Genomic DNA, 12522 nt, shown 5'->3' on the forward strand with positions numbered 1-12522 from the left:
AAAAGCTTAATCACCGCCTGGTCAAGATGATGGATTTTCCTCGAATATCCTCAATGACTTCCGAATAGGAATGGCAATTCAACCTCCACAGTTATCCATACATTATAAAAATTCCAAAAATGCCACGGACGGATAATCATAACCCATGCGAGAAATGGATAGAAAACTCATAGCATACTGTAAAACTGGTTTATTTAAAAATTATAAAAATAGACTTGCATGTTAGAAGATCATCTAAAGCAGAAAGATAAAATAGCGGTAATAGTGAGGGGTCCACCCAACCTGTTTCTGCTAAAAAGCCGTCATCTGGGGGGCGGAACCCTCCAACCTCACCGCTTTATAAAACAATAATGACCCCTCTTGAAAAGTGTCATGATACCAGAAGTGCATCGAAATTGATTCGCTTCCGGTTAGATAAACTTCCAATTTTTACATTAGCCCCTATGCGGGCAAGAAACCAAAAGGTATCATCCTGCAAAACAAATATAGTAGTTTTATATCAGTGTAGCAAGCTAAAAAAGACAAGACTTGGCCGTAAATGACAAGTGAAAAATGGGACCAAGTCTCGTTTTCACACTAGAACATGAGAGGCTGCCTGTGCTGTGCACAGCCAAGCCTCGTTCTGCAATCCAAGCGTGACGTCATGGCGCCGTGTAGAACTCACGGCGACGCGGCGTTCCGCACATAGAAACCAAGCCTCAATCTGAGGTCAGTCTCATAATACGCTGACGTTGGAACGTGTTCAGCGAGCCATAAACAATAGGCGGAGCTAAATCCTAACAGCGCTGTGCGTCGTGACATCATTAGTCACAGCTACGGCATCCTGGCACCACGTAGGAAGCAAACCAGACCTCATTATGAGGATGATCACATGGCTTCCTTAGTAGTAAAAGTACAGTCCACTGGAACCGCCCAGCAGAGTCTTTGAATAGAAACCGATTGGACAGCCGATGTTTGGATCACAGTAACTAAATATGATCACACGTCACAGGACCAGAAAAGGGTCATATTATAGATTAAATAAAACGTGAGCCATATTAAATGAGCAATATACTCATGTATGGGAAAGTCTAGACAGGGTACAAACTACGACCTCTAGCAACTGGGGGTCATAATTAACACCAATCAAAGGGGGTCATTATTGCATACTACTAAATGTCATAACTAATTGACATAATAATACAGTCCCAGGCAATGTTACAATTACAAAAATAGAAGGAATGTTAGCCTTACCATAAAAAATTGTAATAACAATAAAAAGTGATAACAATAAAAAAGAGAGAAAAACCTATTAAGCTTGATTGATAAATGAGTTGATGTCCCACTCCACGTTCATCCCTTGTGGAAAGTGGGACTGCAACTCATATATCCAATATGTCTCTAATCGCGAGACACCCCTCAAGATGGCTCCTCCCCTCCCATGGGGCAACATACTTATCAATAATAAAACTGTGTGCCCTTAGGATTCCTGTCATGAAATTCTCTATAATGCCGGGGGACCGTATGTTTGGTACTACCCGCCTTAATCAGATTTATGCGTTCGGATACTCTAGTTGAAAAAGATCTGATGGTCCGGCCCACATACTATTTGCCACACGGGCAAGTAAGCAAATATACTAATGCTGTGGTGGCACAGGTACAGAAATGCTTAATCTGATATGCGTGGCCGGTGACAGTGGAAATGAAGTTGTAACTAGCTCTCCTACCGCACGTATTCGACTGGCATACCAAGCATTTTTTACATGGATGGAACCCAATCCAATCATGGGGAAAAAAGATGGTCTGCTCGGAGGATTGATATTAGATGCCAACTTACTCCAGAGTGAAGGTACTCCCCTAAAAACTACTTTCGGTGTATCGGGCAATAGGGGGCCCAAGACTATCGTTTTTTAGGACATCCCAATGATGTTCAAAGATTCACTTGATTTGCTTGTGTTGGATGGAAAAAGATGTTAAAAAAGACCATTTAAAATCCTCATTTTCCTGTCTAGGCTTATCCTCCAACAGTGAAGAACGGTCAATATCAAAAGTGTTGGCGATTTCTTTGTCTATATCAGAAGCGTCAACACTTTTCGAGAAATCGTTCTCTTAAGATATGAATAGTAGATCTGCTGGCCTCAAGTCTATGCCATGGAGAACCCACAGCCTCTGCTGTGGGCCCGGTACATAGACAACATCCTCCTCCTATGGACTGGCACTCATGATGGTTTGGAGGATTTTTTTTTTTCGGGTTCTTAACGATAACGACAGGGGTATAACCCTGACTTTTGAGGCCAGCAGATCTACTATTCATTTTTTGGATCTTGTCATTGAAAGAACTGACCATAAATTTATATTTTAGTACCTATTTTAAATCAACAGATAGAAATGGGTACATACCCACAGACAGTTGCCATCACAACTGTGGATTAGGTCAGTCCCTAAGAGCCAGTTCCTGCGGCTGTGCAGGAACTGTACAGATTTAAACACCTTTAGGATTCAAGCTAATATCTTAAGAGATTTCTCAAAGGGTTACGACGCTTCTGATATAGACAAAGAAATCTCCAACACTTGTGATATTGACCGTTCTTCACTGTTGGAGGATAAGCCTCGACAGGAAAATGAGGATTTTAAATGGTCTTTTTTAACATCTTTTTCCATCCAACACAAGCAAATCAAGCGAATCTTTGAACATCATTGGGGTGTCCTAAAAACCGATAGTCTTGGGCCCCCTATTGCCCGATACACCGAAAGTAGTTTTTAGGGGAGTACCTTCACTCCGGGGTAAGTTGGCATCTAATATCAATCCTCCAAGCAGACCATCTTTTTTTCATGATTGGATTGGGTTCCATCCATGTAAAAAATGCTTGGTATGCCAGTCGAATACGTGCGGTAGGAGAGCTAGTTAAAACTTAATTTCCACTGTCACCGGCCACACATCAGATTAAGTATTTCTGTACCTGTGCCACCACAGCATTAGTATATTTGCTTACTTGCCCGTGTGGCAAACAGTATGTGGGCTGGACCATCAGATCTTTTTCAACTAGAGTATCTGAACGCATAAATCTGATTAAGGCGGGTAGTACCAAACATACGGTCCCCCGGCATTATAGAGAATTTCATGACTGGAATCCTAAGGGCACACAGTTTCTTAAGTATGTTGCCCCATGGAGGGGAGGAGCTATCTTGAGGGGTGTCTCGCGATTAGAGACATATTGGATATATAAGTTGCAGTCCCACTTTCCACAAGGGATGAACGTGGAGTGGGACATCAACTCATTTATTAATCAAGCTTAATAGGTTTTTCTTCTTTCTTTTTTTATTATCACACTTTTTATTGTTACAATATTTTATGGTAAGTCTAACATTCCTTATATTTTTGTAATTGTAACATTGCCTGGGACTGTATTATTATGTCAATTAGTTCTGACATTTAGTAGTATGCAATAATGACCCCCTTTGGTGTTATTTAATTATGACCCCCAGTTGCTAGAGGTCGTAGTTTGTACCCTGTCTAGACTTTCCCATACATGAGTATATTGCTCATTTAATATGGCTCACATTTTATTTAATCTATAATATGGCCCTTCTCTGGTCCTGTGACGTGTGATCATATTTAGTTACTGTGATCCAAACATCGGCTGTCCAATCGGTTTCTATTCAAAGACTCTGCTGGGCGGTTCCAGTGGATTGTACTGTTTACTACTAAGGAAGCCCTGTGATCATCCTTATAATGAGGTCTGGTTTGCTTCCTACGTGGTGCCAGGATGCCGCAGCTGTGACTAATGATGTCACGACACACGGTGCTGTTAGGATTTAGCTCAGCCTATTGTTTATGGCTCACTGAACACGTTCCAACGTCCGTGTATTATGAGACTGACCTCAGATTGAGGCTTGGTTTCTATGTGCGGAACGCCGCGTCGCCGTGAGTTCTACACGGCACCGTGATGTCACGTTTGGATTGCAGAACGAGGCTTGGCTGTGCACAGCACAGGCAGCCTCTCATGTTCTATTGTGAAAACGAGGCTTGGTCCCGTTTTTCACTTAATAACATTTACGGCCAAGTCTTGTCTTTTTTAGCTTGCTACACTGATATAAAACTACTATATTTGTTTTGCAGGATGATACCTTTTGGTTTCTTGCCCGCATAGGGGCTAATGTAAAAATTGGAAGTTTAACCGGAAGTGATTCAATTTCGATGCACCTCCAGTATCATGACCCTTTTCAAGAGGGGTCATTGTTTTATAAAGCGGTGAGGTGGGGGGGTTCCGCACCCCAGATAACGGCTTTTTAGCAGAAACATGTTGGGTGGACCCCTCACAATTACCGCTATTTTATCTTTCTGCTTTTGATGATCTTCTGAGTCTATTTTTATAATTTTTAAATAAACCAGTTTTACGGTATTATGCTATGTGAGTTTTCTATCCATTTCTTGCATGGGTTATGATTATCCGTCTGTGGCATTTTTGGAATTTCTCTTTTTAATGTATGGATAACTGTGGAGGTTAAATTGCCATTCCTATTCGGAAGTCATTGAGGATATTTGAGGAAGATCCATCATCTTGACCAGGCGGTCACTAAGCTTTTTTGACTTGGATGACGTAAGTCTTTTCAAGTCAATAACCTCTGGTAAGCCTCTTATACCTTTTGGTGACTGCTCTTGAACCATCAACAGCTCTTCTGCTCACCTTTGCTGTTCCCACACTCCCACTTACCTGTTTTGGTCCAGTTGGTCATCTAATCTTAACGTCAAGGTGGACATTGGTCTCTTTTTTTATTTTGTCTTGGCAAGCCCCCTAAGGTCCTTGGTGGCTTTTTCACCCTCATTTGTCTTAACTAACATTGGTGGATTTTATTTTTCGCATTTTGAGTGGTGTTGATTCCAGTTGGACTTTTTGGTTTTTATTTTTATCACCATTTTTTATTTGTATTTCAATATGTATACAATGTACTATATACTGTATGTAGTTTGTAAGCATTTTTCATCGGTTTCTATTTTGCTTTCAACATGTACACAGTTATTGTACTTTTCAGAGTACATCATAGTTCTTGATGCTAGTTTGTCACATAATTCTCACTGTGTCCAACGACATCTGTAAATTACTATTGCAGTGCAGTACATGCAATGGGAGGTGTAAAAAGGTATTGCTTCACTTTAAGTACATTTTTGTTTTACATACATGCTCTGGTCCATTTTGTGTATGTTGATGATGGTCAGTGTGTGCGCATCACTTAAACTTTAACTTTACTCTTTCGATATTTAGTCTGTATGTTGCTAGCATTAGTAAACTGATAGGAATGTATATTGCATTTACTTGTGTTTAAACATTTTACATTTCTTCAGTTACTTCCTGGTTTCCAGTGCCTTGGCAAATTATGTCCTACATCGCAGGAGCCTTCATCAGGGGAGGAGTAATTTTCTCACCTAAGCACACCCTCCAGCCTGCATGCCTGAGTTAAGGGCAGATGTATTATAGGAAGTAAAATGCTGCATGAATATTCTGTCCTTACTCAAAATGGCCAGAATTGCTAGGGGGTGTTTTTCAAAGTGATTTCTCTTTAAAATAAAGCATGGAGACATGGATGGGTGGGTTTCCTGTTTGAATATTAAAAATGACTTAAATGGCGTATTTGGTTTGTGGTGCTCAGATGCAATGTAGTTCGGCTAGGCGTTGGCGATATAAATACCTTTTTTTTTTATTTTTTTTTTTTTTCTCAATCTTAAATTCTATTATGGGTCCTGAATCCCAGAGTTTTTGTAGAACTTTCCTTGGTCCACATCTTACCTGGTAGCCAGACATTATTGCACTCGCTAGGTTTGCTGCTTCCTAAATAAAAGTGCAGCACGAGCTGTTTGGATTGTTTTAGTGTCATGATGCAGTTTGCCTACAACTGTCAAAGTCTCATAAGCTCCTATTAACCACTTAAGGACCAGCCTCGTTTTGGATTTTAGGTGTTTACATGTTTAAAACAGGTTTTTCTGCTAGAAAATTACTTAGAACCCCCAAACATTATATATGGTTTTTCTTCTAACACCCTAGAGAATATAATGTCGGTCATTGCAATACTTTTTTTTGCACCGTATTTGCGCAGCGGTCTTATAAGCGCACTTTTTTTTGGAAAAAAATTCACTTTTTTGAATAAAAAAATAAAACAGTAAAGTTATCCCAATTTTTTTTTATATTGTGAAATATAATGTTACGCCAAGTAAATTGATACCCAACATGTCATGCTTGAAAATTGCGCCCGCTCGTGGAATGGCGTCAAACTTTTACCCTCAAAAATCTCCATAGGCGACGTTTAAAAAATTCTACAGGTTGCATATTTTGCACTACAGAGGAGGTCTAGGGCTAGAATTATTGCTCTCGCTCTACCGGTCGCGGCGATACCTCACATGTGTGGTTTGACCACCGTTTTCATATGCGGGTGCTACTCGCGTATGCGTTCGCTTCTGCGCGCGAGCTCGTCGGGACAGGGGGGTTTTAAAAAAATTTTTTTTTTAATTTATTTTACAATATTTTATTTATTTTTACACTGTTTAAAAAAAAAAAAATTGTGTCACTTTTATTCCTATTACAAGGAATGTAAACATCCCTTGTAATAGAAAAAAGCATGGCAGGACCTCTTAAATATGAGATCTGGGGTCAAAAAGACCTCAGATCTCATATTTACACTAAAATGCAATAAAAAAAAAAGTCATTTAGAAAAATGACATTTGAAAAAATATGCCTTTAAGAGGCGTGGACTGAAGTGACGTTTTGACGTCGCTTCCGCCCAGCAGTGTCATGGAGACGAGTGAGCGCCATCTTGGCCTCACTTGTCTCCAGACAAACCACGGAAGAGGACGCGATCGCCTCCGCCGCTACCGACTGCTCCGGTAAGCGGCGGAGGGCACCGGATCGCGGCGGGAGGGGGGCCCCTCTCCCGCCACCGATAAAAGTGATCTCGCGGCGAATCCGCCGCAGGGACCACTTTTATCTGAAAGCCGGCCGCCGCACGAAAACGGGGATACCGGGGTTATGGCAGCTAGCTGCTGCCATAACAACGATATCCCCGTTCAAACTTAGGACGTATATAGTCGTGCGGCGGTCGGGAAGTGGTTAAGCGATATCCAATTTACACACAGGTATTTTTTAGGACGGGGAGAAAGCCGGACTGCCTAGAAGAAATCCATACAGACCCAAAAGGCTTAAAGTGGTTGTAAACCCTTACAGACCACTTTTACCTACAGGTAAGCCTAGATTAAGACTTTCCTGTAGGTGCAAGAAATATCTCCTTAACCTACACGGTTTAGGAGATATTTGCAAAAGACAGGCACCGATGTCTACGGCGCATGCGCCGTAGGCAATGGCGCGCAGACGCACTGGGCGTGCCATTTCTAACGGTGATTGTGGCGGCTCCCGCACGCATGCGCTAGAGTGATGTCAACGTGGCTCCGGCCAATCACAGCGCCGGAGCTGCGATACCCAGAAGGAAGATCGACGCTTCGTGGAAGAGGGGCCAGCGGTAACATCGCAGGCTCCTGTGTCAGGTAAGCGACACATAATGGGCTTCTATGCGATGCATAGTAGCCCATTATGCTTTACCTTTTGCAGGGAAACAAAAGAGGAAGTAAAACCCGTTAGGGCTTACTTCCTCTTTAAAGTGTTTCCACATTTCCACCCAAGTTGGGACTATACATACTTTATATTTGTTGCATGTTCCCATTTTTCTGCTTGCATGTCTGAGAGCTTTCCTGGCAGGAAAAAAATGCTGAATGCTCCCAGAAGTACAGCCAAAGCTCGTTTGGCTGCACTTTTCCTATGAATTGCAGGAGTGCAGTTCGTTATGGACTCCCGTGACCCGTTTTTTCAGCGGACTGAAGCTGACGTCACAGAGCCGGTCCAGGCTCGAGAAACATTGCGACCGTATGGTCGGGATCTGCCCACATGCCTGTCCTACCACCTGACTCAGCCTCAGCTAACCACTTTGAGCCTGAGCCGCCCAGTGTTTCAGTGAGCATGGAAAAGCAGAGACCTGGTGACTGACAGTCACCAGCTCTGTGCTCAGGGAACTCTGAGAACTAAGTGATCGGCAGTCTTTGCTCAGTTCTCAGTCTTGGAGCCAACAGGGGACCGATGCTGCATCCACCTAGGTATCTATGGTTCATATAGGGGGGGACAAATCCCATACTCCTTTGAAACTCTCCTAAACGCCTGTACAAAAATGCTCTATATGAGCTTCTTTTTATTTTTCTCAGCCTAGTGTGCATGGACCCTTAAGCCTAGTACACATAGGGGCCAAATGTTGGGCAGCATCGGCCGGTTCAATAGAAACCGGCTGACATTCGGCATGTGTATTGCAGTCAGTCCAACAGAAGCCGGCCGAATGGGCATGTTGAAGGAGCATGATTGAAAAAGGTCTGCCGATCAGCATTTTCAGCTAATAGCGGTGACTAGACTGTTCTTTTCGGGGGTGGGCAGTCCGTCCCCTGGTCAGAACACAATACAACAGCAGGTGTGATTGCTGTACCAACGCTGGATAGTTAGTACAGTGGCTCCAACTTGAGCTGTCGGTTTTTCTTTTTTTTGTTTTTTGTTCACTCCTGCTGGGTTAAATGGGGGGAAAAAGAAACTACTAGTATGTTCTAGGTGTTTATGCAAAAAGAGGTTGGAGCTAACTGGTCTTTTAAAGAAATCTTTAATACTCTATACCAATACCTTTTGCATGACTTGTCATTGGAACGTAAAGATTTCAGTAGTTTCCCTGAATATATAAAAAAAAATGTATTTGAAATTGTTTTCTTGCTAAGCCTGTCGGTCAGTTTCTGCTTTTGAAATTTTTAATCTTCTTTTTTTTTTTTTTTTTTTTTTTGTTTTAGTGTTGCCTAAACGAGACAATGTCCTTCATGTAACTTTTCCAAAAGAATGGAAGACCAGTGACCTTTATCAACTATTCAGTGCTTTTGGTAAGACGTCTTTTAATATCTTGATGGGGGGGGGAGAGCATCGCTTGTATATCTATGGACAACAAAATAAATTACTGCTACTGCGAGGGGGAACTGGCTGTTTCTGGTCATGTATGCGCTATCTCGGTACTTTAGGTCTTTTAATTGGTGACTCAAGAAGAACACAGGAAGAAAGGCGGAACATAATTTCGTGCCAATACAGCAACCCAAATCACTATCAAACTGCATAAAAAGCCCATCTGTCGTTCTGAGTGCTCTGTCTCCATTGGCATAAAGATGGGCTTTCTATGTGGTTTGATAGAGTTTTGGGTTGCTGTATTGGCACAAACTCATGTTCCGCCTTTCTTCCAGTGTTCTTCTTGAGTTACCACTTGGGCGTGGAATGCAAGCGCGTTTGCGATGCGTTCCAGTGACTTCATTTCCGGTTGGCGAGGCTCCGGGAGGGTTCCACCCTCCAGAAGGTGCGTCATTCTTTGTTTCCAGTTATGAGTGCTCAGCCGTTGAGCGCAGGCCTGGCTGTGGTGCTCTAAAGTGATTGTATTTTCAGCTGACGCGAGGGTTCAGCCTTCCGGTAGTTGCATCATTAAATATTATGCTTAAAAGGGCGTGCTTGCATCAATGGGACATGCCTCTGATGAAATCCTGTCGGAGGAAACATGTCAGGCGGGCAGACGCAAGCACGCTGAGAGCTGTGTTTTTTTTTTTTTTACACATCATGACTGTATCCTGCAACTACCTGTAAGTGAACTACAATACATTTGTGTGTGTGATATACAGACATACAGACATGTTCTGCTTTACCCTTCCTGCCTCCACTTTCTCTATAGCAAGTTCACTACCTCCCGCATTTGCCGATCTGTACACTTTTCACTCCGTACGCAGCCAGTAAGCCATGTATCAAAATAACGCCGATGGCATGCAGTGATTAAGCAAGTATGGTCACGTGCCCACACCAACCAATTACAATCCCTTTTTCTACGCCAGAAGAATAGTGCAATTTATTTGTCAGCGCTGTCAAATGAACATGCTGACCTGTCAACACATGCCTTTGTTTGCATTGCTCTGATTTACAGCCTCCTGGGATGTGTACATAGTGAAGTCTGCAGACTGGTAAATGGACAGAGGAGTGACCATTAACTTGCTAAAAATCTAGTAAGGTCATCAGGGAACAGAGGACTGGACAGGGTGTTGGTGCATAACATTTTGGTTTTTTGGATACAATAGAATTACCATTTAGGATTTTTATCTTTTTTGACATGCCACACTCCTTAAAACATTTTTCTTTTTCCCCCCAACCTAACTGTTTGAGAAAGTGGGAATATGTTCTAAAAAATGTTTTTGTATTCATGGCTAGATCAGCGGGAAAACAATAATTTTAGTACCTTCTTTACTACACATCCATCATTGGTGATCTGTTTAAAATTTCTTCCCCATCTTCCTATCCATTTCAGTTGCATTTTCTTCATATCCCCACATAAGCTGGTTTCACACTGCTCAGTTGTAGATGCATATGCATTTTTTGTGTTTTTCACCTGTGGAGAAAAGTACACATGACTCTAAAAATGCATCACAACTGCAACCTCGAGAGTGTGTGTGTGGTGTGTTTTTGCCACCTTTCTGACCTTCTTTTTTTTTTTTTTTATGTGATAGACCTACATAAAGGGGCACAAAATTGTGAAGTGGAAGGAAAATGATAAATGGGTTTCAATATTTTTACAAATATCTAAAGTGTGGTGTGCATTTGTATTCAGCCCCCCTGCGTCAATGCTTTGTAGAACCACCTTTCGCTGCAGTTACAGCTGCAAGTCTTTTTGGGTATGTCCCTACCAGCTTTGCACATCTAGATTCAAAGTTTTGCCCATTCTTTGCAGAATAACTCAAGCTCTGTCAAATTGGATGAAGAGTGTCTGAACAGCAATTTTCAAGTCTTACCACAGATTCTCAATTTGATTTAGGTCTGGACTTTGACTGGGTCATTCTAATTCATGAATATGCTTTTGATCTAAACTATTCCATTGTAGCTCTGGCTGTATGTTTAGGGTCGTCGTTCTGATGGAAGGTGAACCTCTGCCCCAGTCAAGTCTTTTTTAGAAAATATAGGAACCAATAGGTTGTTCCAAACCCATGCAAATCAATGACCAGTAAACAAACTACCATTAAGAGCTGCATGTTAAGTGTAAACACCTAGAACGTGAAAAGAAACATACTGCACTCTTATGTCATGAATTACATATCATAAACCACTGTAGTGGATAAACAAATCTTCATTTTGAATTATAAAAAAAATAAATTGTGAAGTCCATGTATAGATCCCACACGTGAATAAGGTCCTTAGTGAGTATAGGAAAGGTTCCTCTCCACCTGCATGCAGACACAAAATGCACTCTCCAGACTCAAAGGGGTTGTAAACCTTCATGTTTTTTCACCATAACCACTTAAGGACCGAGCCTCTTTTTGAGATGTGGTGTTTACAAGTTAAACTGTTTTTCTTTTGCTGGAAACTTACTTGGAACCCCCAAAAATTATACATTTTTTTTTTCCTAACACTCTAGAGAATAAAATGGCAGTCGTTGCAATACTTTCTGTCACACCCTATTTGCGCAGCGGTCTTACAAGCGCACTTTTCTTTTGGAAATATTTTTTTGAATTAAAAAATAAGACAACAGTAAAGTTAGCCCATTTTTTTTATATTGTGAAAGATAATGTTATGCCGAGTAAATTGATACCCAACATGTTGTGCTTCAAAATTGCTCTCGCTCGTGGAATGGCGACAAACTTTTACCCTTAAATCCCCATAGGTGATGTTTAAAAAATTCAACAGGTTGCATGTTTTAAGTTAGAGGTCTAGGGCTAGAATTATTGCTCTTGTTCTACCGATCGTGGCAATACCTCACATGTGTGGTGTGAACTCCGTTTTCATATGTGGGCGCTACTCGCGTATGCGTTCGCTTCTGCACGCGAGCTCGGCAGGATGGGGCACGTTTAAAGAAATTTTTTACATTTTATTTTACCTTTTTATTTATTTTTACACTTTTAAGTCATTTTTATTCCTATTACAAGGGATGTAAACATCCCTTGTAATAGAAAAAAAAGCATGGCAGGACCTCTTAAATATGAGATCTGGGGTCAAAAAGACCTCAGATCTCATATTTACACTTAAATGCAATAAAAAAAAAATGGCCCTTTTAAGAGCTATGGGCGGAAGTGACATTTTGACGTCGCTTCCGCCCTGCATTGTTATGGAGACAGGTGGGGGCCATCTTCCCCTCACTTGTCCCCATGCCCAGCAAGGGTGAAGATCCGATTGCTGCTGCCGACTGCTCTGGCAAGCGGACGAGGGCACTGGAGTGCTGCGCGGGGGGTCCTCTCCCGCCGCTGATTAAAGTGATCTCGCGGCGACTCCGCTGCAGAGGCCACTCTTATCGGAAACAGCCAAAGAAGGGGATACCGGGGTTATAGCAGCTAGCTGCTGCCATAACAATATTCCCCTTCAAAGTAAGGACGTATATCGGCGTGCGGCAGTCCGCAAGTGGCTAATACATCCTATGCATTAAGGTGGAAAAACGCCTGTCAGTGACCGGCCCCCCAGCCCACCC

The 12522-nt window shown here is 42.0% G+C and overlaps 1 protein-coding gene across 2 annotated transcripts in view; it reads left to right on the forward strand.

Moving 5' to 3' along the window:
* The window catches only part of PARN (poly(A)-specific ribonuclease), a 287911-nt gene that overhangs the window by 136553 nt on the left and 138836 nt on the right, over positions 1-12522 (forward strand). For both annotated transcript variants that reach the window (XM_073591082.1, XM_073591083.1), the window contains one exon: positions 8840-8926. In XM_073591082.1, coding sequence (XP_073447183.1) covers positions 8840-8926 — 87 coding nt within the window. The remainder of the gene's footprint in view (positions 1-8839; positions 8927-12522) is intronic.

Source organism: Aquarana catesbeiana, linkage group LG06 (genome assembly GCF_042186555.1).
Source record: "Aquarana catesbeiana isolate 2022-GZ linkage group LG06, ASM4218655v1, whole genome shotgun sequence".
NCBI classification, from domain to species: Eukaryota; Metazoa; Chordata; class Amphibia; order Anura; family Ranidae; genus Aquarana; species Aquarana catesbeiana.